The 25,925-nt window shown below is 37.8% G+C and overlaps 1 protein-coding gene across 3 annotated transcripts in view; it reads right to left on the bottom strand.

The window, feature by feature from the left end:
- MKL2 (MKL/myocardin-like 2) overlaps positions 1–25,925 on the bottom strand; it is a 143,439-nt gene that overhangs the window by 77,704 nt on the left and 39,810 nt on the right. For all 3 annotated transcript variants that reach the window (XM_012731934.1, XM_012731932.1, XM_012731935.1), the window contains exon 2: positions 17,956–18,172. In XM_012731934.1, coding sequence (XP_012587388.1) covers positions 17,956–18,109 — 154 coding nt within the window. In that variant the 5' untranslated portion in view covers positions 18,110–18,172. The remainder of the gene's footprint in view (positions 1–17,955; positions 18,173–25,925) is intronic.

Below are 25,925 nucleotides of genomic sequence, written 5' to 3' on the forward strand. Positions count from 1 at the left end.
CTGGGGAATCCTTACCCTCCCCACCCCGCACCTCTGGCCTGCACCCCAATTCTTGCATGCATACATAAAAATAAATCTTAAAAAAAAATCTGAGAAACTAGTCTAGAAATAGTCTTAAATAGTGGTAAGTTCCTGAACGGAACACTACAACATGGGCAGATGAATACTAAGTTCAGAATGATAGCAATGCCACCCATAATAACCAATTCTTTTTGAAGTGTGGTTCACCTCACTACAGAATACACATAACAGGGTGGAACTTCATGAGCATCACACAGACAAGACATGCATGTTCGCTCTAGGGCCTGCCTAAACAGAGCCTTTTCATGTCCAGTGTCCATGATGGGAGGAGAGGGGCACGCGGCAGAGGGTGGGAGTAGATCTCCCGCAGTATGTGCCAGCTCAGTGACAGTAATTATCAGGGAAGGACATCAAACTCACACACATATTTAAAAAAACAATGTGAAGAAGAGGAAATCAACTTTCTTGTTTCTTTACATTAGGTTGGTGTGGTTCTATAGCAAATAACAACTATCACTGGCATGAATGAATGAATCGAACTGCTTGACGATACTTGAGAGAAGACTGTAGTCTCCCCTCTGAGCCCTTGCACTCAGCAAAGTCAAATACTTCGTAAATATATGCAAGCTTGGGGGAAAAAAAAACAACCAGTTAGGTTAAAATTCATCTACCAGGCCACCAGCAACAATAATTAACAGCTCTCTACTGTTTTCTTTCAAATACACACATCTACACACACACTTATGTATGAGCATAATAAATAAACTCACGTTGGGACAGTTCTCGTGGAAATAAATCCTTATCTGAGTTGGTACAAAATGGCATCTTTCTAAGGGGTTTTCCTGCTATGCTTCACAGAAACATAAATTAATGGGTCTTCCTGAATTGATGACAATTAGTTAAGAATTGATTATAAGAAGTCTACAAAATTAGCAGAAAGCAATGTTTAGGTTGTGTATATGCAATACCTAAAATGAAATTTAAAAGGCAATTTCACTGACAATGACAGCAAAAATAAGTTTATGTGCAAGACCCCTGTAATTAATTAGTAGATACACTCCTGGGAGAAATCAAGGAGGGTACTCATGTAATAGAGAGATATCACACTGAAGTTAAGAAGTCAATTCACCCCAAATTAATCTATAGATTCAATGTAATCCCAATCACAGTCAAGCTTAAAACAGTTCTAAAACAAATGGAAATGCAAAGAAGCTAGACTAGAGCAATGTCATTGAAGAACATTGTGAAACTTACTCTACATGATTTCACATGATTTCAAGACTAACGGTAAAGTCACAGTGGTCAAGACAGGCTAGCACTGGCACAAGGATTAAGAAGTCAGGGGAGCAGAACTGATAGCCCAGAGAAACATCCTCACTTACACGATCACAGTGTTTTAGAAGGCATCAAGGCAATCCAGTAGCAAGACTTTTTAAACAAACAATGCTGAAAAAACTAAGATCCATGTGGAAAAGGATATCAACCTAGACCCGTACCTCACACTAGACACATTATTAATTTTAAGTGTATCCTACATTAATGCGAAATGAAAATCTGCAAAGCTTAGGAGACCTTAGAATGCTTTCATTGCATTGAAGTAGGCAAAGGTTTCTTAATACAGAGAAAGCAATGAAAAACAGGTAAACTGGGCCATCAAAAATCCAAACTTTTACTAAATATACTTTAAGAAAAGGAATATTAAAGCCATGGACTGGGAGTATGTAGTCACAAAATAAACATTGACAAGAATCAAGGATATATGAAGAACTCCAACAATTTCACAACAAAAGACAAAGACCCAGTTTAAAAATGGGTGAGACTGGCCCTCCCTGGTGGTGCAGCAGGTTAAAGCGCAGCACTGAGAAGATTAAGCCACTTCCGTATTTGTTCGATTCCCCGCCTGCCCAGGAGGAGACGACATGGCGCGGCAGACCTCTCCTGACCCGCCCACTGCTCCCCTCAGCAGTGTACTTCGTCGATCTGCCTGTTCTGCTCCCCACTCTGTCCCTGGTGAGTCTCTGTCCTGTACCCCAGTTCTGTATGAATAAATAAATCAATCTTAAAAAAAAATGGGTGAGACTAGTTTGGGCAACATGTCTCTGTTGCAAGAAATATTCGAAATCAGACATAAAGGGCATAGCTATAAGCACAGAGTAAAACTGCAGAAAATGTAGTCAGTGACTTAGGGTAAAGAAAATGAAAAGGAGACACATCGACATTTCTTCTCAAAATACGAACATTTAAAACAAACACCGAACTATTAATGATGTTTGTGATGATGTTTTCAGGAAGACGTGCATAAATGCCTATATTTTACATGAAACGTCAAAAAGTTTAGATTGATAGTTGTAGGGGGACAGAAGAATACACATGAAAAAAAAAAAGCAAGTATCAGACATTTTAAATGGTATGTTTCTGTCATTTAGTTAAAACTGAAATTAATTGTTGTCTTTACTGAGGCAATACTGGTCACAACAACTGACCCAGAGGCTTACTCCTCTCTAGGGGATTCTATCACACCATTTCCACCACAGCCACTGGCCCCTCTACTCTTTGCTCCTACCTGTGCTCTCCTGCCTCTGGAAGCCACAAATCTAGAGTCAGATTGATTTAATCTCTTCTTTGTGTTGACTCTCTATATTTCACAAGAGGAAAATCATCTGATATTTGTCTTTCTCCTCTGGTTTATCTCACTTTAACATACTCCCCTTTAGTTTCAACCATGTTGTCACACATGGCAAAATTTCGTGTTTTCTGGTTATAGCTGAGTGGCATTTTGTCGAGTACGTGCACACACATCTCTGTCCGTGCACCTGTCACTGGGCACTTACGCTGCTTCCATTACTTGCTATTATAAACACTGCTGCGGTGAATGAAGAAGTGTAGACATCTCTTCAAATCGGTGTTTTTGCACCCTTTGGGTAAACATACCGAGAAAGCTCCACATTGTTTTCCATCTTGGCTTGGCCTACATCCCACTAACAATGTACAAGGGTCCCTTTTTACCACATCCTTGGCAACGACTGTTTCTAAGCCTTTTGTGTATAGGTCATTTTCATAGGTATGAGATGTTATAGTGGTATGTCATGGTGGTCTTGATTTGCACATTTTTGGTAAGTAATAATGAACATGTCTTCATGTGCCTGTTGGTCATCGGTACATCTTCTTTGGATTTGTGTCTATTTAGCTTTTCTACCCATTTTTGATAGGATTTTTTTAAAAACTCTTTTTGTTAGCCTGTGTGAGTTCCTTTAAATTAAGGACATCAGTCCCTTGTCATAAGCATAATATACAAATATTTTCTCCCATTTGGCAGGGAATCTTTCTTTTCAGGGAATCTTTTCAATGACAGACTCTTTTGTTCTACAGAAACTTTTTGGTTTGATACGAGTTTGTTCATTTAATTTTGCTTTGTTTCCCTTCCTGTTAAGCACTGAATCCCCAAAGACATCCCTGAATCAGATGCTGTGGAGTGTCTTGCCTGTGTTTTATGAGGGTTTGCTACAGCCATGAAGCAAACTTATCACAATGTCTTCTTTCAGAGTTATTATGCTCTCCTCCTTACTTTCAACTATGAGAAGGAGAAACAGAAACAAATGACTTTAATTGCAGAAAAACTACTGCTTTGTCATTTTGAGTAAAACATTCAGAGAAGGTTAAGTTACAAAATAGTATCTGAAAAACAGGGCACACTAAATGTTTTAACTAACAAAGTATACAAGAAACATGAAAATCACAAATTCAGGCTTACTATTCAAAGCAAAGGTTGTTAGCCATTTAATGGTTATGACAAACTAATGACAACTTACCCGGTATGAAAGTTTGCTTTATGGTTTAGTCTGAGAAGTAAAGGAGCTGGAAGATGGTGCTATGCAAAGAAGGTTGTAGAAAGGAGACAAAGGGAGTACAGGGAAAGTGTGTACAAAAATACCATGTCCCAAATGAGATGGATGTACTAGAAAGATCTAATAGTTTAGCAAAAAGGCTTGAGGTACAGGGTGCAGAACATTACAGAAGACAACTAGAGAGCCAGGCAAGGTCTGGGTACAAAAGGATGTAACAGTTCTTAAGGTGTCTGCACTTTATCTTGAAGGCATGCAGAGTACTCCTTGTGAGCACAGATGTCTAGCTATAATGCTAGGTGCGACAGCAGAGACCTTTCAGCAGCTGTACAGAGTGGGGGACAGTGGTGGCCTGTAGCGATGCTCTACAACAGCAAAGACTCTGAAGGCCAAGGCATAGATCAGTGTCATTTCCTGCAGCTTCTCAGGTTAATGCTTACATTAACCACAGGATCCAGTCTCAACTGGCAGTGCTGACTAAGCTGTACGGTGACCTATTAGGCAATCAAATCAGATGAGCTTAACACTACTAATACTAGCTACACCCCCCCTCCTAAAGGAAACTCTTAATGCTGGGACAAAAGCTAAGTGATTCATCATCATAAACACTGCTTCTAGGTGTCAAGGCAGCAGCAAGCAGCTGACCTTTTAAGAGCCCCAAAGAAGGGCTAAAATTTCCAACCTGACACTTGAAAGCACGACATAGTTTGAAATATCACCTTTGCCTTGGGTTTTTCTCTTTATCTTCCTTCTCATAATCAGCACTAAACTTTAAAACGGAAGAGTGCTCATGGTTGAGCATGCACTTTAGTGTCAAGGATCTGGGTTCACACAAGCCCAATTTGCCACTTCCAGACATAGAACTTGGAATAAGTTTCCAAATCCCCCAAAGCTTCACTCCTATTAGTTCTCTATTTGTAAAACAGTTAAGGCAATTTTTACCTATCTTGCAAGCCTGATGAAAGGGGTAAAATAACTTTTTTCAGTGAAAATAACTGAAAGGATAATGGCTTTTTAAGTGCAATCTAAATATATGTGAACTATTTGGGAGACAGTTTTCAACTGGTTTTTATCTCTTAATAAACAACATTACTGAAAACTAAACACTCATTAAATAAAAATGCAAGTTGGGTTTAGATCTAGTGCTACAATACTGAGAAATGTGTAGATGAAGTCAAGACTGTACTGATTTGATTCTCTGAAAATTAAAATTATTTTTTACTTGGAAAGGTGAACCACATCTTTAAAAAGTGCTTTTTTTTTTTTTAAGTGTGCATAATGTATTTGCTTCCAGCTGGATCCTAAAAATTTAAAGAATTAAAAATATAAAAAATAGCACACTATGGGCCCTCCCTGGTGGCGCAGCGGGTTAAAGCACAGCACTAAGAAGCTAAAGCCATTTCTGCATGAGTTTGATTCCCGCCTGCCCCGGAGGTGACCACATGGCGTGGCAGACCTCTCCTGACCCGCCCACTGCTCCCCTCAGCAGTGTACTTCGTTGATCTGCCTGTTCTGCTCCCCACTCTGTCTCTGGTGAAGCCTCTCACCCTCCGCATCTCTGGCCTATACCCCAGTTCTGTATGAATAAATAAATCTTTAAAAAAAAAATAGCACACTATGAAATTGGTTATTTCAGTAACAATAATGAAAATAAAGGGATTAATGTGAGTAGGGAAGGCTAGAATGGAAAGAGTCTTTTCTGAACATCCTCTTTAGAGAGTTCTGGCTTTGAAGTCATTGTAACGTTTCCTACATATTACCATTTTATTTTTTTCTTGAAATAAAATTACAAGAATGGGGGACAAATTAAAGATACGCAGAAATAAATGAAGCTACTCATGTAACTGATAACAGAGTATCATAAAGAATAAATCCAAGTTACTCACACACAATCAACATGGTAAAAGCTCAGTGGGACAAAATGAACACAAAGAAATCCCAAACTCCATAGGTTTGTGGTTAGTAGTATATTGGAATGTAATCCTTAAATTATTTTGCATATGAGTAAATCTACTGAATTTTGGTAATTTAGGTTTTCATCTCAGAGAAAAGATAAATGAATAACAGAGGAAAGAAAAAGAAAAAGTCTATGCAGTTGGACTGAAATAGATTTGTGGTTTATATTTTTAACTTTATCTTAATATTGTATACATACAAAAAAAGGTCACATCTCAGGCATACATACAGCTGGCTGATCGTTTACAAGGGGAATATATTCATGCAAATGGACCCGGAAACCAAGTATCTCCTGCACCCTTAAGAATCCCTGCTTTCTGGTTCCTTCTAGCCACTATCTATCCCTCAAGGGTAACTACTATGTTGACCCTAATATGACAGTCTCACCTGTTTATATCCTTTATAGAAATGGAAACAGAACGCCATCTCTTTTGTGACTCAGTTTTTACTAAATGTGATTTCCATGAGGTTCATGTGTATTTGTAAGCAGTACCTGCACTCTGCTCACTGTCACTGCTATATTCCACTATCTGACCTATCACATTTAGCCAGTATGGTGTTTGGCTGGTTCCAAGAAAACCACAGGCCTTGTGCTACAATCCCAAGCCTAGACTCCCATTTTCAGCCATGATATAATGACAAGGGCTGCACATCATCTTCCACTCTAAGAAACTAGAAAACTGGACAAAATGCACAGTGCAGGGCTGTGAAGAGAAGGGAAACAAGTAAGATGAGCCTCACTTTCTACCTGCAGATAATTTCCAGACTGGGGAGGAGAGACAGATGAAACTGATGCACATAGGTTTGTGCATCCAGAGACAGGAGATGAGCGCAGGGAGGCCAAGGGAAACTGCAGGGTAGATGTCCTGGGAAAATCCAGCAATCTGCATATGGGTGCCTTTGAGTCCTTGATGGGCACTAAGATAAATGTGCATAAAGTCGGGCAAGAAATGATCATGGAAGTGCTCACTAAATAATTCCCAAAGTGTATACAAAGTTGAGGAATGTCTTCTCCAACCAGCTTAAGTAAAAAGTGCCCCCTCGACACTTAGCAGGGGATTTAGCAGGAATTTGGTGGGGGTGGGAAGTATCAAGTCTGAGTGAGTGAGTAGTAAAGGCACCCAGGTAGTAAAGGCATCCCAGGGTGAGTGCTGTTCTCCTAAGACTTTAAAAAGGACTGAAGGTGAGGAGATGCAGCAGTAACTCTCAGCCATCTACTAAGCCCAAACCTACACTTTTTAAAGGAAGAGGACAAAACCGCGAGCTACATACTCAGCAACATAACATTTACAGTGTTATAGTCAATTAAAAAAATGCTAGGCTACCTGGCCAAGAAGCAGTAAAATGTGAGTCCTAAAAAGGAGAAAAGTTCATTAATAGAAACTGACCCAGATATGACAGGAAAAAAATGGAACTATTAACAGCTATTACAAATATGCGCAAGTACTTTAAGGTAAATGTAAATACAATGACAAGAGAAGCAGACTGTAAAACAAAAACAAATTTCTAGAGATAAAAGTACAAAATCTAAAGTAAACATTTTAATTGATAGGGTCAAGTAGCACATTAGGTCTGCATTAAAAAGGTCAGCAAACACAAGAAGAGGAGCTACAGCTGATAAGACATTGCAAATTAACAATGAATTATCAAAAAAAGAATTAAAATATACGTACAAAAAGAGGAATAAAGGAGTGGAAATGATTGGACAAACATAAAATAACAGCGAAGACAGGCTGACACGTAGTCCTGGTGGTGGCTAATGCAGCTCTAGTGGCCCTGCCTTCTGGCCTTGTTCAGTCCTTGCTCCAGAGCACTGCTCTTCCAGTCAGCAGCATAATGTAGGAAATGCTGCAGCAAACGACCACGTTTGTCTTACTGGCAGATTTCCCTTCACTGGCTTCGATAAAGGAAGCTGTCATGTCAGAGAAGCCCGCACGGAAGGGGCTAAGGGTGGCGTCCAGTCAACGACCAGCAAGGCCCTCAGTCCCACAACCCTCAAGGAAGTGAATCTTGTCAAGAACAATGTAAGTAAGGTTAGAAGCAGATCCTTCCCTTGCTGAACCTTCAGATGAAACCCCAGCTTGGGCTGACCCCCAACTGAAGGCACATGAGAACCTTCAGGTAGAGGCATCCAGCTAAACTGTTGCTGAAATTCTGACCCACACAAATGTGAATGACAAATGTGTCTGTGAAGTAACCTGTCACACAGCAGCAGACAATACACCAGATGTATCACCAACTACCTTAAATATAAACGATGCAATTACTGCAACTGAAAGACTGATCATCCGATGAGTAGATTAAGAAAAAGACCTAGCTCTATAGCTCTGACAGGTAAGTTAAAGGCAAAAGCACAGGAAAAGATAGCTCATACCCTGCTAACACAAGAAACAGAGGCAAGTAGATTTTAAGAGACATGTTCTCTCCCATGGATGGAGGGACACTGCATGATGCAAAGGAATAAATTCATCAAGATATAACAGAGCCTCCAAGTACAAGATGCAAAAAATACTGAATGGTGAAATAAAGTCACAGTAGCAGTTGGGTTTTCAACACACCCCTCTGAGTAATAGAAAGAGTGAAAGAAAGCCAGTGAGGATACAAAAGACGCGGGGAACCTTATATATAAACCAATGGGATCTAACTGACAGTTATGTAATACTGTACCCTCAGGAGTATACAAAACATTCATTGTCACTTAAGAATACATACAAAAAAAAAAAGAATGCATACATATATTCATGCATGTAGTTCGTGAAGGGAGGGGAAAAAGCACTTTTAAAAATCTGTCCCTTAAAATTCATAGCTTAGGTTTAAGTTCTTGGATCTCTAAATTTCTTCTTCTTTCAGTTCTAATTTGACCTGGTTGATAAAAGGTTTAATACTTTTTTTCTTGGAAAAAAATTCCACCGATTTTTTTTTTTTTAATTTGGGGTATTCAAGATATATCTTAACTTTTTGAAGGTATAAGCATTTTGTTTCTGCTGAGGGCTCAGAAAGCATTCAACAAGTCAATATCTACTCTACTTTTATGTACAAATACACAATCACACAGTTATGCATTCATAGATATCAGTAGTTTATCAGCTAGTTATTATTTAACCAATTCCATTTCACTGAAGTATGAAGAGACTATCAGAAACAGAAAATTCTATTTTAGGAAAATATATTAGAAAAGACACTCTCATGTTAAGAACAAGTCTAGTTATGTGTCACTTTTTCATTCCTGGCTTGAGAATAACAGTAACATAAACATGTATTTTTTCACTCTACATGTTTTTAATACTTTAGTTAAGGGTACATTCAGTAACTATTTATGACCAATTAGTAGACTGGTAACATGAGGTGTTTTTATTACTAATTTCAAGAGGCTTGGTTGAGATCACACATCAATTTGCTTCCTGTGTCCCATTTTCAAGTTTATTCAAAACAAAATATAGTCCTACAACAGAATTGTATGTCAAATCTTAAGAATTTTTTATTGTTTAGGACTTTTTTATTTAATAGCTTAAACTTTGTACATTCATCCCAAGGGTTAACTCAGTGGAAAAGAAAAAGTGCAAAGGAGGAAATGAACCACACACAGCCCCTACAAACCTGGCCCCCCAGATGTGGAATGCTATTCACCCTAGAATTTCATACACGTCCCTTACAGACTTCAAGACTGGGACAATCACGTGCCTGCAGCATTTAAGTCCAACTATAAACCAAATAAATCTTAATTACTCATTTCCTTCAGTTGTCCAGGCTCCAAACCTCCTGGGTTCTGCCCTTCTCATTTATTTTTAGCACTGGATCTTTTTTAAAAAATGTATAAGAAGACATAATAAAATATTTTAAGAAAATCCACATTAAAAGAAACACTTAAGACTCTCACCCAAAATCATAATCTACACAGCTGCCATCACACCATGATTCCATAGAATGCCAGTGGCTTGTTCGCACATATTCCAAAAGGTCATTGTCAACTATGTCATCATACACAGACATATTTGTAAAAGATCATTCCTCAGTTGACTGCATTTCTTTGTCAAATAAAAGTTACTAATGAAAAAGCTTTAATTCAGAAATGTGATTACGACATAGATTTCCTGGAATCAAAAAGAATTCAAAAGACAGCTCAGAACTAGAAATCTCTTCAAACATGACAAATAACTGTTTTATGACTTCAAAATGCCAAAAGTCTTTCTTCTGTATAATACTTACCATATACGTCAAATGCCTTAAAGAGTCTAGTAACCACATCTGCTATCTTAATTGCTCCAGAACAAGTACATGAGGAGAAAAATCTATAAATCAGTCCTCGATGACAGAGGGTTTGTTTAGGAGTTTACCAAATGGAATGACCCTGCTGGAATTCCTTCAGGCAGCCTGTGAAAATGTCAGAATGGAGTCTGTTTCGGAGGCCACAGTCCCTAGAGAGCACTGAGTTTTGGCATGTTTGTCTTTTCACATGCTTTAATATTTGAAAATCATTCCTTGTAGACACTGACGGATGCCCAGGGAATGCTGGGATTGTGGGAACTGGCAGTTCCAATGAGAGAGACGACTCCATGGGAAATCAGTGCCTACCGCTTTTGCCCTCTCAGCTTTCGTCAGATAAGCTGTTCTTCAAATGCTGGGAAGGTGCATGGGAGACATTGAAAACTGCAAGTCACTTTGACATCTTTAAAAAGAAATACTTGTGGAAAATGGGGGCAAACATTACTGAAACTACTAGAATCAACGCTAAGTTATGAAATACCATAGTGGACACCACATATCCCCTCGTCTGAACTGAAATACTGCATTCTCAAAATGTATAGAGAGATAGTAGTTATGAAATGCTGACTATGTGCCGCCAGTGTTCCAAGAGCCTGACCTAGATGGACTCACTTAACCCGCACAGAGACCCTCTGAAACATACCTGTGTCATCCCGCATTGTGCAGAAAAGGAAACTGGAGAAAAGATACCTAATTGGTCTAAGTACACACAGTTGGGAACAGTGTAGCAGGATTGAGACGCAGACTACAGAGCCGTGCGCCAATGCTGTGTACACGCTTCCAGGGTGGCATTTCTCCATCAAACATTCAATGCTGGGTAACTACCACAGCTTTAATTCATTGACTCTACCCAGTAACCTCTGAGATCCACCCACCAGGATTCGAATTTAAGGATAAGAGATCCAGGCTTTGTGTGCTCTCACTTGACACATCTAAATTAACTTTTTGTATTTCAGTGGGGAATTACTTTCAAAGATCTCAATGCCCAGCAATTTTATGAGAATAGTTACATCCTGAACTGTCAACATTGTACTCCATGTTTAAAACTGAAGAATTACTTAGGTAAAAGACACAGTGATCAATAACTGTTTCTAGCAAAAAAAAAAAAAAAATTCTCCAATTTCATGCTTAAATATTGCTTAAAAAATATTTGAGAGAGTGAGGTGTGCCGATAGGGTCACCATATACCCCCACGAAAGACCCTTCTTTACGACACACACTGGTTCAGGGAGTCTCCGTGACACGCTCTTGTTTAACAGCTATGTCTGGCTTCTGCCAGTGAGGGTCTGTTTTGTAGTTACAAATCTTAAATCCATAGACAACACTGACAATTCTAACACTTACAAGTCTTCAAATTTAGTCTGCAAGAACCAAAGGTTATAACCAGAGGCTATGAACCTGACTATCTGCTTCTGTTGTTATAACTTTATTAAAGAAAGAAGTCATATTGGTGAAATAAGACAACCACTAGTAACATTTTGTTATGGAAAAAAAAAAAAACAACAGAAAAGATCAAGAAAGAACATGGATAATTAGGGCTTTAAGAAAAGCTAAAATAATGTCTTTTAGCTAATAGTCTGAGGTTATTGTAAAAATGTTAACACATACCTGCCAACTCTCGAAACCATTAAATAGGAAAATACTGTGTATTATAAATTAGATACATTACTTTTGAGAATAACAAACTGAGTAAATGTCTCCTTCCTTTTAAACATGGAAGGAGAGTGACTGGCTGAGCGAGCTGGCATGTATGTTTAGTGATGCATTTGTGAGGACTTACTAGACAGCAATGTATCACTTCATATCTATAAAAATTCTATGGTTTAACTGGGATGGAAGTCATCTTCCATTCACCCTGTTTTCTGCTGCCAAATGAATAGCACAAGGCAAAAGTGATAATGAGGTTTAAGAACACATGATGTAATGAGGAAGGGCAGCCAGAGAAAGACACACGGGCGGAAAGCTACCATACGGATACTACAATGGCGCACCGAGACACAGAGAGCTTCCAGAACTTACCCATGCTCACAGACTGAGTCAGCAGAGGAGACTGGAGTCCTGACTCCCAAAAGACTACACTTCCTGTTAATAATAGTGAGGGCAGCAGGTGAGGGCAGGAGAGCCAACAGTGTGGGTTAATTGAAAGGAGTTAGAAGAACATTGGGTATGATTACTTGCTAATGAACTACAAACCAAAGAGAAAATTCCAATGCATGTTATCCCAATGTCTTTTTGCTTTCTGTCACATTGTACTTTCTAACTGATGTCTTGAAATAAAATAACAAAAGGAGGAAAATAACCATGCAACACATTTTTTCCCCCTTATATACTCCCTATACTTATCAGGCTCTTTTAGAGTTATGAAACAAAGCAAGTATTTTTCTTTCCCATCCCCCCAACCCCCTTTTAGCATCCTCCTGTTAGGGTAAGGTGGCAGAGAGAAGTAAAAGCTTGGACCTAATTTAACTAAGTGTCTTGGCTCAGCAGAGGGTCTGATTATAAACTAACCATTCAATTTCAAGTTGTATAAATAGCTAATCAATTACAGCTTCGCAATTACATTTATTAATAAATCATATTATGTGTTATCTTTTAAAATTATTTTAAGGACAGAAGAAAACTGTTAAAAGGCGAGTTTCATTTTATTCACAGGCTTAGTCCCCAATACAAGTTATATGGTGGATGCTATTTTCATGAAAATTATCTTGAATAATCTCCATAAGAAATAATATACTTTGAACACGCTAGTAATGCTAGAAAAATCTTGAATATTTTGTTGAACATCTTTGTAAGTTTATGATAATGTAGCTCACTATGTTAATGTTGGCTAAGTTGCTAATTACTATTATATTCCAAATATTACTCCTAATCAACTTTAATTGTTGACACTTCTGTAAGAGGGTACAATTTAAAGTCTGGAAAAATAAGGCAAAATAAAACCTCAGGGATGCCATAACCAGGCCATAAGGGCCTGGAGGCTCCAAACACCCCATAGCATAACTAAAGCATGCTTAGGTATGCACGGTGACCCTGCCAGGCACAGAGCGAGGCTGCGTGTGAATGCCAGTGCCTTCCCTCCACACGTCTCCTGGTGTGTTAAGCAATGCGCCAAAGCAAATTAAATCCTTAGTGACAGCCAAACTATTTAAATAAGAAACCCAATCCAGAGGAGAAAAAAAGAAGGTGGACAGGGTTACAGGTGCTTATTTACACTGTGAAACAAAACATGCTATTCAGTAGGGGACTTGTTATAAAGACCACTGTGAGCAGGAGTACCTCACCCTTAAGCTACTTAGCTGCTTTTTCAACGTGAAGGTTCAAGAGTTTGTCACAAACAAAGAGTATAATCAAGAATTTCATTTGCAGCTGTCAGGAGGTTCAAAGCTGGCTTTAAACTTTATAATTGGGTTTAGCATTAAGTGCTAAAGTTGAATTAAAGAAAATTCAGAAACTAAGGAAGATTATATTCAAGAATAATAATTTATCTTCTCAGTCTAAGTACTAAGTTAACTCCTGAAAGCAGGAAAAAAAAGTCAGCAAAATGTGTCACAATGCTTATTAAATACCTTTGAAAATTATTTTAAAATATTCAAGATCCTAAATATTTTAAAACAGTAAAGTCAATGACAAGATCACTTTATAGAAACTTATTCATTCTGATTTCATTAGTTATAAAAAGGAAAAGAACCCACAGAGTTCCATGTCTTGATTATTTAGCATCGATTTATTCCTTTCCCAATTATGAAAGTAGAAGAATTTTATATATGGCAATGTGCTCCAAAGAAACCCAGAAACTGTCCCCTCTTCCACCTCACCTAGTTTTCACTAGGCCACATGGCTCCTGTACATTTGAAGGAATTGTGCTTCATTCAAGACACATGTCTATGATGTTCTCCCAGTCCTGGGCTGTATCTCCCAGTCCTGGGCTGACAGCCTGTGACAGGCTGAAGGGGAGTGGGAGATATTCTCAAAGTAAAACCCACAGAAAAGACCAACTGTGGCTACAGTCCAAGGCGAGGTCACGCTCCTCTGACAGCTTTCAAATATACTAGTGCATCTACAATAAATCCAGCAGAGTCACCTGGCATGTAACAAATTTTTGGATAAATTATTCTCTTTCTCTAGTCAGTGATCATTCAGGAGCAGAACAAAAGATAGTTTAACACTGTTCTGTGTGCTAAATATAATGGATGGAAAATCTTAAGGAAAAAATTTCAAGGTGGGACTATAACTTCAAAACCCTAACTGCAGTAACAAATAAAATCTCAGTTTACAATAACATGTGAGTCCTCTTTACTGAGGCCTAAAACACGGCATTCTCAGCAATGCAGAAGAGCCAGACGGTCTGCCTCTCATTTTCCGCCCACCCGACTTCCTGACAGCGGGCCTGCGGTACACCTGTGACCACATTAACATGGTAGGGCCTCGTCTCAAAAACATCTAGACTCTAAGACACACCAAGAAGCATTAAAGCAAAAAACTGGTTTATAAACTGGGAGTCTATGTCAACTCTTCTGCTTACTGGCAATGACTTAAAGACCTGAACTCACCAACCAGCATCCTCTCGGTCTTGCAGATGGCCTCAAGGAAAGCTCCTCTCCGCCTTGTTTTAGCCATGTGCAGGCACAGGTAAAGAGCAGTAGCTCTTCCACGTATGTTGTTTCCATAAGATTATATTAAACTTAGAGCACCTGAACTTTTCTTACTTAAGTAAAAGAACTGTTCTTTTGACTGATTTTCCTTTTAATCCCAGTGTCAATCATCTGAAGGAATGTTAATATCAAAACATAAAGTGGGTCTATTGTGTGTACAAGATGTCAAAAAAAAAAGCGATCTCCCTGCCAATGCTATTTTATTAACTGTACATTATTTTTGTTTCTGTATATTTATTTTATAAAGGATTTTCTTGTTAGGTGCCTAAATGGTGGCTTTACTTCTGAGGTACCAGTAACGATAGGGTTATTTTGACTGTATTTGTCAATTTTTTGTTTACTATAACGTCTTTCATATTTACTCAAGCAGTGGGAATATTTTACAGCTGCACTACCACAGTCAACATAACTATTAATAAAAGTTATGGAAGATCCTGGAATATCAGTTCTAAGTGTCAGTTTCATTTTCCTTATAAATTTATCTATAAACAACTGGGTGACACCAGCCTTTTTTACACTTTAACTTCAAACTAAAATATCACTATTTCCCCAACAGGAAAAAAAAATTATTCCGACAAGTGGAATTCAAAAAAAATGTGGGTTAACAATAAAACATAATCATCAAGAAAATATTTAAACTTCATTATTGTATAAAATCTAAGCAGTACTTTGTATTACATGACAGTGAGGCTAATGTCTACATTTTGTACATGGTATGATTTAAACATGGCCTCAAGAAGATCTAAGAAAAATAAGAAGCATGAAAACAATCACTTAGGTAAGTTATGGTTCTTCCATTGACATACTATTTAATAGGACTATTTAACAGAACTACCAAAAACCTAGACTTAAGATAGCTATATGAGGATTCCTTTTATGATTTGGAATGCATATGTAAATTAAGCTAATGTATAAGCCTGAAATTATAGCGTATGCCTGAATATAAGGTAAACATGTAAGTTCCTGAAGTCACTTATTGTCTCATTTGAGTTCTTACATTATCTTGTATCATGAGATACTTACTACTTACTACTGAACAAAAAAGTTGGTGGGGAAAACAATGTCAATAAAAGCTACTTTCAGGATGTTTATTGAAGTATCTTAAGAGAATCAGAAAAGAAGGGGGGTGGAAACAAGGAACACATTAACTATTTCCTGGAATAACCTCAAATTTTATTGGATGCTGTTACAAAGAAAGACTCTGTAACTAACCACTTTTAAAAAGTAGTCCATTAGTAGTCTGCAAGGACACCAGTCAGAGTCCTTAATTCTGGGTAAGTAATTGGGTAGACTGGGGAGCTAACCTGCTTTTCACCACGTACCCATTTATATGCTCTATGTTTTAAGCCTTGTGACTACATTACCTTCTCAAAACAAAATATGGTTCAATTCTTAAACAGGAACTACGATTTCCAAAAATGATACAGTCGATCATAAATATCAGTTGACTGTAAAGAGATGTGACTATACAAGTAAAAGACAAGCCCCAGTTTTACAATAATTGTGGTTTAGACATATAATCTCCAGTGTCAGATGATACATGTATTCAAAAACTGCTGCAACTCAAACAAGAGCCAGAAATGAAGCTGGAGCCTGGGTTTTAGAGCTAGACAGATCATGTAAATGATTCAACTGATAAAAACACCACCCAGACTTGTAGATAGGGTTTGAGCAAGACAGTTTTATGAAAGGAGAGCATGAACAGCAGTTCTTGGATACATGGTATGCTTCATAAAATGTGATGTTACTTAAGCACAAGTAAATTTACTTAAATCAGTAAGTTAAATTTTTTATCATTTCATCTACCTTCCTAAAGCTTTACAAGGGAATACTACCTTATTTTTGGACTTACCTTATATTCAGACATACATATTCAAGAGAACATTCTTGCAAAAGAATATGGTGAGTTATATCAAGTAAATCACCACAAAGTATAAACTTTCTCCACATACTTCTCTGCTACATATGACTATTTTCTTGAGTAACTATATGTTAATGGAATTTTATACAAGTACAGCTATTTTGACAGTAGTAATCTGAACAGGATACTGGTCCAAATGCAGTGTCAATCTGATCAGACATAGTTATGTTTCAGCAAATGTGCTTACCTCTCTCAGCTACTAACATAAAGCTGGGCTCCCACTGAAGGAAAGTTCTAAAGTCATTACTGGTCAATCACAGCCTCTGAAGGCCTTGATGGGACCTTACTGAAATGTGGCTTTATACCAGTCAAACTAAACAAGGGTTGTGCCTAACAAGTATCAGTGACAAGTATCATACCTAATTTGAAGGGAGAACAAGTTAACTTCAAAGACATGTACTAGAGAGCTAAGAATAGCAGCATATGTTCTGTTCATTTAGACCAATAATAGAAAGGACTAGGAAACACGGTAACCAGGAACACAGGAGTGCTCTGGAAGAAAACAGTTTTATTTCTTCTCACTTTAAAAACTGAAAATTAAGTGTGTGTGTATGTGTGTGTGTGTGTGTAAATGTAAAACTCATCAGAAATGTGGAGAACACAGCAAGTAAATGCAGTGAAATTCTTAAGTTTGCCTTCAAAAGTGAATGCTTACTGTGTTTGTGAATTATGACTTTGTATTTGCCAGTTTGGTGTGTTAAGCATTAAAGAATAAGCGTGTATCATCTATCTCTATTCCTTATGTCAAAAACCGACAGGATTGTGTCTCTGCAGATTCTCGAATGTCTTTGTGCTCAATGAAAATTTCCCCAAAAGTCAGCAAATGAATGGAAGGTACTCATTATGTATACATGGATAAGCCAACCAAAGATTGAGGACAAAGTCTTATCTTATACTCAATTAAGAAGTTCTTGCTTTCTTAGTGATCTTTAAGATGAGCCATAACACAGTGGAGAGGGGGAAATGTAGTCAAAAACACAGCTTATTTACCCTGGAATCAAGAGAGGAGGCTACTTGCCAATGCCATTCTGCAAGTTCTAAAATGGTTAAATCTACAGCTTATTTCCAGAGTCAATGTTGTCATCAAATATATTACTGAGAAAATAATGAAAGAATTGGATAGGAAGTGAAATTCTGCCTATTACCACTCAAAACTAGCCAGGGCCTCAATAGAATTCTCTCCTCCAAGGCAGACTGCTGGATGTAACTGACAGAAAATTACTACCCTAGAGGAACTGAGGTCATAGGAGCGAAGTAGCTTAACCAGAGTTCCCACCACACATGCTGAATCAGGACTCACCATTCTTCCTTTCGGTCAGAGGGGGTAAGTGCTGACTGGACTGCAGGGAGAGTTCTTGGAATTCATGGGCAACGGCTTCACTTTGAGGGCTTGGAGCAAGATGGGCTAAAGGTCCCAACTCATCTTCAGTGTCCAGCGTCCCTGTGTGATCCATTTTGTTCCAGCCACTTGCAACAGGAGGTACAAGACACCTCTGAAATGTGGCCTGTTGAAGAGACTGTTTAAAAAAAAAAAGGTAACTAGATGGTGCATTTATTTTTTCCCAGTTCATATCAGAGCAGTGAAGTGGGGCCCTAGGCTCCAGGTCCATCTCATGCTGTGCGGCAGGAGCCCACACACCCTCCCCACCTCTACCTCCGATCTCCCATCTAGCCCACAGGAACAGCACACTGCCCATCTAAACAGCACTTTACTAGGTGAATAAAAATGTAACATTTTACATAATTTTTATTCCACTGATTAAAGACACTTTAGTTACTGGTGACATTATTTTTTTTTTTTTTTAAGATTTATTTATTTATTTGTGCATACAGAACTGGGGTACAGGCCAGAGGCTCAGGGGCGGTGAGAGGCTTCACCAGAGACAGAGTGGGGAGCAGAACAGGCAGATCTACGAAGTACACTGCTGAGGGGAGCAGCGGGCGGGTCAGGAGAGGTCTGGCTCGCCACGTGGTCTCCTCCGGGGCAGGCGGCAGGCGGGAATCGAACTCATGCGGAAGTGGCTTCAGATTCTCAGTACTGTGCTTTAACCCGCTGCGCCACCAGGGAGGGCCACTGGTGACATTATTTTAAAATCTTAATGCATCCTCAAATGAAATTAAAAGTTAACTAATATAAATGAAAATTTAAAAGTAGTCTGGTTTGAAAATGTAGACTTTTGCGTAACAACTTCACATTGAATCAACAGTTATAGTAACTAGTGATGTTTCAGACATTGACCCCTTTATGAGCCACAGTTTCAGAGTCATAAATGGGGAACAGAACTCTCAGCTAAACAACAATGGACATAAAGTTCATGAAAAAAACAAAACTTCATTTTAAACCACCAAGATTTGGGGCTGTTATCACAGCAAATCTGGCCCGTTTCGACCTACATAGAAATCATTAAGACATAGCAAAGACACAACACTAACCCTAATTATGTACTGGCTCAGTGGCTAAGTAACATGTAAGAAATGTTACCAAAGACTAGAAGGATGGTGGCCCATCTTATACAATGACACAAGTGCTGATAAAGTTGCCTGCCTAGGGGCATTCTATACCAGCTTGTCTATCCATTCACCTGGCGATGTGTATTAGACTTCTAGTTTTGATTATTTTAAATAAAGAAGTACTGGACATTCTTGTATGCGAATAAAAAGACACGTTTTCATTTCTCTTAGGTGAATACCTAGGAGTGAGATGGCTAGATCATATGGCAACTATAACTCACAAGTTATTTTCCAATATGGTTGTGCCATTTTGCATTTGTCCAAGCAATGAATGACAATTGCATTTGTTCTACATCCTTGCAAATATTTAATTATCATCAACCTTTTAAAATTTTAGTTATTTTAAAGGTATCTCATGGGTTTAATTAGTATTTTCCTAATGGTGTCGAGCATCTTTTAATGTACTCATTTGCCATCTGTGTATCTTTGGTTAATTACTGATTGAACTGTTTGTTCATTTTTTAAATTGGGTGGTTTTTAAATACTGTTTTAAGAGCTTTTCATACATCCTAGAGAAAAGTCCCTAATCAATGTGTGATTTGCAAATATTTCACCTAATCCATGGCATTTTTAAAGTGTTCTGTAGAGAGCAGATGTTTTCTTTTTCTTTCATGGATTATGTCTGTAGTGTTGTAGCTAAGGAATCTTTTGACTAAGCCAAAGTGACAAAGATCATCTCCTAAATTTTCTTCTAGACATCTCATAATTTCATGTTTTAAATTTAAGTCTGTGATACATTTTGAGTTAATTTTTACATATACTGTGATACAGGAATCAAAGCTGTTTTGTGGTTTTCTTTTTCTTCTTTTTTTTTTTTTGGTATAAAGATACCTGATTGTTCAAGAGCCACCTGTTGAAAGGTTTTATCCCCACGAAATTGCCTTTATACATACTTTGTTGCAAGTCAACTAATCATATATATATATGGATTTATTTCTTACTGTACACTTACTTCCCAGGAAGGAAAGCATTGCAAAGAAGGAACTCTAAATTCTGCCCAAGTCTCTGGCTGACCCCTAAAGTATGTATACACAGGGCAGACTCCTAATAGTCTACTAAGACAAAAAGAACATAACAGAGATTTTTAGCTGCTGCTCACCTGAGGAAAGAGTTTATACAATTGAGTTCAGCAAAATGAACTGCAAAACAACACTCATAATGGGAACTATAAAGGACCCAGAGTTTCTATATCTGTCCACCAAGAACCCCACACTCAACAAAAATACCCTTTAATAAGAATGCAAAATTGTAAACAACAGACCCAAAATACAAGAAATCTTTCAAGCTGAAAAGAAGTAATACCAAGTAGACACTTGAATCTCAGGAATGAAAAGCACTATAAAGTATAAAATTTTTCTTTCCCTTTTGATCCCTTTAATATTGTAAGTCAAAGTAAAATTGTAACACTGTTGTGGGGTTTATAATGTAATTACAACAACAGATGTAATACATACTAAATTATAGCAGAGAAGGTAAGGGAGGGTTAGTTATATTGCATTATTCTACTTCTATATTGGAAGGAAGTTGTACAATTTTACCTTGAAGTAGATAAGAAATCAAGGTTTTATAATTACTGGAGCAATGATTTAAGAATACAAATAATTTAGCTAAAAAGCCAGTAAGTGGATTAAAAAAAAAAGGAATTCTAAAAATATACAAAAGCCAAGGAATAGAGAAGCAAGAAATAGAAAAAACAAAAACACAAAAGAGTAGGCCTAAATCTAAACAACTGCATTACACGTAAATGGACTGAACACTACTATTAAAAGACAAGAAACTGAGAGAATGAATTTTTTTAAAGTCTAAAAACATGTTTGTAAGCACCATACTTTAAATATGAAGATATAAATATAGAATTGAAATAAATTGACAGAAAAAGACAGCTTATGCAAAGCAAGACTGGAATAACAGCATTAATATCAAACAAAGTAAACCTCAAAAAGATGGTAGGTAGTGAATATACATATAAAAATGCTTTATTTCACTACAAAATATTAAAATAATTTCAAGATAGTTTTCAAAGTTATTTATTTTCATTTCAAAACTAATCTGTAATACAAAATAAAACATGCTCACAAAAGTTAATTCCACAAATTCTGAACATTAGTGCTAATAATTTGGAAGATCCTTTAGCATAAGATTCTAAAATATTTTCATGCAATATTATCTGTTCTTTGTATTGAAGAATTTTTAAGCTATTATTCCTTGACATTATGCTCACCTTAAACTCCTACACATCCTTCCAAATTAAGAAAATTATAAACTTAAAAAATCTTTACAAAATGTAGAAAAAGAAAAGAATTAAGTGTTCAGAATTTTTTCACTTAATATTCATGAACATTTTTTGGCAGAGTTTAGACTGTATCCTGAAATTTTACAACCAAATTTGCAAGCTGTCACTTAGTGTCAACTTACCTGGTTGATAACTGTCTCTTGAAATTCAACATTAAACATAAAGACACATTATCTGTCCAGTAGTCTCTAATTGCAGTGTTAAAGAAGGGTATTAACATGGACTGTTTCATTGAGTCATGATTTAGTTATGAAAATAAAGAAATCACTTTAACTAGACCAACTGTGGTAAAAGATTAATTTGTCTAAAAGTGACAGAATGAATGGAGTTAAGTATCTTACAATCCTAATGCATTCCAAAACAAAATGCATCTATTTGTCCAGTACTAAGGTTAAAGTTTGGAACAATAGTAAGATGAACTTGAGATGTAGCTGTTGCTTTTGAAAAAAACCTACTTCACTATTAGATACTACTACCAAGACAGAAAACACACACACACACACAAAGAGGTGGCAAATTTTCATTTACCCATCTACTGATTCACATTCCTTTTTAGTTTATTAAATTTGGAGTTACAGTTTTGCTCTTCTCTATGTCCACTGTTCCACTCACCTGTCACCAAACCACTCTTGCCAATACCCCTCAGCACCTTCTTCCTTTTTCCTCCCTGTTCCCTCTGGTAATTATTACATTCCTTCACCAAGTTTGAGATTTATTCCTACTGTATTATTGCCTGTGTATGTTCTTAGGGTGTTTAGATCAATATTCCACAGATGTAGTGATCCGTATCTTTCACTTTCTGATTCTTTCATGTCACATAATCACTTTGAGATTTGTCCATTTTTGTCCCAAAAGCTACTATTTTCATATTTTATTCACTGCTGTTTTGTATTCCCTTGAGTATATATTACACACTTTGTCTGTTGAGGGCAACTTAGTTTGGTTCCATGACTTGGCATGTGGACAGTGCTGCTATGTACATACGTGTCTTTTGATATCTGAGTCTTCATATTTTTAGGGTAAATATCTGATATTGTTGATCATATGGAAGTTCCATTTCTATTTTCTTGTAAATCTCCATACTTTTCCAAAGAGGCTATATCAACTTACATTCCCACTAACAGTGGATAAGAGTTCCTTTTTGACCACATCCTTACCAACATTTGTTGATTACATTGCTTTTGAAAGGGCCATTGTCAGAGGGGTGAGGTGGTATCTTACTGTAGTTTTGATTTGCATTTCCCTATAAATGATGAACAACTTTTCATGTCTGGAGGCCATCTCAATGTCATTGTAAAAGTATTGTAGGCCTTTCCTCATTTTTTTGATTTGGTTTTCTGTCTCTGTTGTTGTTCAATTGTATAAGAACTTTGTATATTTTGGAGTTTAACCCTCTGTCAGCTTATGATTTGCAAATATATATGTATTTTCCCTTTCTTTAGGCTGCTTCTTTGATTTTATAATGATTTCTTTTGAGGTACAAATTTTTTTTAATTTGACAGTCCCACTTGTTTATTTTTGCTTTCATTTCTATTGTTATCAGGTTTGAGACCCTACATAAATCTGTGTAATAGATCTTCCATAGTGTGCCCACTGTGTTTCAAAGTGTTTTATAGTTTTGGAAACTCAATCCCATGGAGTTAAACAGAAACCCCAGCGAAAACACCCAAATATAGAAAGTTAATCTACGACAAAGGAGCTATAGACAGAAGATGGAGAAAGAAAAGCTCCTTCAACAAACGGTATTGGGAAATATGAACAGCCACATTTAGGAAAAGAGACTAGATTCTTAATCAAATCCACACACAGAAATTCAAATTGGACTAAAGATCTAGACATTCCATTTTCTCCAAATGGAATCAAGAGAACACCAACAATAATTACTTTATATTTAAAGAAGATGCTGGGACACTGGGCTAAGTGTTTCTGAAACTGGAGCTAACATTTGTTTTTAATTGAGGGTAATTCCAAAAACATCTTTCTACTGTATGTTATTGCTCATTACCAACTTGCATGAAATTTTAGTAAATTAAGTGGTATATTGTCACGACTATATATGAGGTGCAGTATAGTTTCAAAATATCAATATTCAACTGTAGAATTCAATTGTAATCAACCAATGCAGGCAGGTAGACTATCTAAATACACTCAATAAAAAATATTCTAGGCCCTCCCTGGTGGCGCAGCGGGTTAAAGCACAGCACTGAGAATCTAAAGCCCTTCCGCATGAGTTCGATTCCCGCCTGCCCCGGAGGTGACCACATGGCGTGGCAGACCTCTCCTGACCCGCCCGCTGCTCCCCTCAGCAGTGTACTTCGTCGACCTGCCTGTTCTGCTCCCCACTCTGTCTCTGGTGAAGCCTCTCGCCGCCCCTGAGCCTCTGGCCTGTACCCCAGTTCTGTATGCACAAATAAATAAATCTTAAAAAAAAAAATTCTAGCAATAACATGACTGTTGTGCCTGCACTTCAAAGTTCCCAGAGTCACAACATTAGGAAAACATCTGGCTAACAGTTCAGTAAAGATAAATTTCTAAATTCAAACAAGATAAGATAGTAGGTTCGGATCAGGAAGTTCAAAGACCAAGTTAACTACGCATCCATAGTAATCCCCTACATTAGGAGAATATTTACTGCTACATCTTATGTTCAAACAAGATGAAAATTTCTAGTCAAATATACTTTTGAAAAGAACTTGTGTTACTGGGTAACGTATTGATTCCAATTCTGAGTTACTTTATGTTATCAGTCACCCTCCAAAACTTCTGTGGTAGGTAAGGTGTTAAATATCTAATGTTGGAATTTTACTTACTAATAAAACAACAAACTTATGTCAATTGTATATATGAAAATGTTAACATGCTACTTCTGCTATTGATGATCTTCTAAATAAAATTTCTTAATGGGGTACCCAGAATTTAGGATCAAATCTATTTATGTCTAATTAAGTAACATTGATTCCCCAGTTTCACACTTAGGAAAGGAGCACTTTATGCAATCTGTCCATCTTCAAACTTAACAGTTAGGAAGGAACCAGAAAAATCAAACTTCCAAAATTACACATTTTTACACAAATGTTATTATTAGAAGCTTTTGTTTTCTGTCAACTTTATGTCCAAGTTTCTGCTTAAGAGCCTGGGAAAGAACAACTCAGGCCTCCTGGGTGGTTGTTCCTACTCACCCCGGGGCTTAGTGGTGAGAGCTACAAGGCTGAGCGCCCAGGCTTCCCAAGGCCTCTGAGTAGGTACAGAGAACACCTGACCTTGACCTAAGGCTGAGGAGCAGTGGCCTCAGTTGTGGAGCCACCATTCGCCTTGAATCCCTCCTTGGCCAGTCTTCTCAGCAGTGCCCTACTCTTCCTTTTCGAGCACTTTGGGGTCTCTGGAGAAGTAGTGCACAGGCAGGACTCCCACGTGTGTTTAGGGGACAGTGCCATGCTCACGCACTGTGCACAGGAGGCCCTCAGAATGCGTGCGCATGGGTGGCCAAGTCCCCCAGAGCAGAGGAGACTCTGACATGACGCCTCTGAGAGGCACTGGAGATCATTGCAGGGATCAATGGCCACTAGAAATCTCAGCTCCTGGAAGGCTGCCTGGTTCTAGCCAGTGAAGATTCCCAGGATGGCGTGGCCTGGGTGAGGAGGATTTCCGGGATAGCGGCAAGAGGCTAGCTAGCCAGGGTTCCTGGATAATGGGACACTGACACCAGCTGGGTTTCTGAAGGCAACCAGGCACCAGCTGCCAGCAGAAGCTTCATGAAGTAGTAGCCACCACTTTTTCTTTTGTAGATTACAGACTCATTTCCAAGTCAAGGAACTCTAAGAGCTGTTCCTACTGCAGGAATTTGAGGACATCTCCTTTTTCAAGGGCTCTGGATATTATGAAAAGTCACAAGCATTATTTCACTACACAAAATTTTCATTAACCCTTATCATGCAAAGTGTTTTTGTTCCCCCATTTTTTCCCCTAATTTAACTCCTGGTTTGATTACTTGAATGACTCTATTTAGAGATAGTATAAATTCACAAAACAATGGAGCATTATAACTGAAAGTACTTTAGAAACAATATCTAAGTGCTTCTTAATCCTCCTCAGAGTACGATAATCTTTTGGGGGAAAAAATTCCTCATCCATGGGAAAAGACAGGGGAGGGTTATCACAGCATTATTACATTTCTATACATTGGGAGACAGTTGTACAATTTCACCTTGAAATAGCTGAGAAGTCAGGTTTTATAGCCTTGGAGCAATGATTAAAGAATACAAATAGTTTTAGCTAAAAAGTTAATAAGAAGATAAAAAAAAAGATTTTTGTGTGTGTGTAAAAATACATAAAACTGGGCCCTCCCTGGTGGCGCAGCAGGTTAAAGCACAGCACTGAGAAGCTAAAGCTGCTTCCGCATGAGTTCGATTCCCGCCTGCCCCGGAGGAGACCACATGGCGTGGCAGACCTCTCCTGACCCGCCCGCT

This window comes from Condylura cristata, unplaced genomic scaffold, assembly GCF_000260355.1.
Source record: "Condylura cristata isolate star-nosed mole 26May11 unplaced genomic scaffold, ConCri1.0 scaffold00032, whole genome shotgun sequence".
In the NCBI taxonomy this organism is placed as follows: domain Eukaryota; kingdom Metazoa; phylum Chordata; class Mammalia; order Eulipotyphla; family Talpidae; genus Condylura; species Condylura cristata.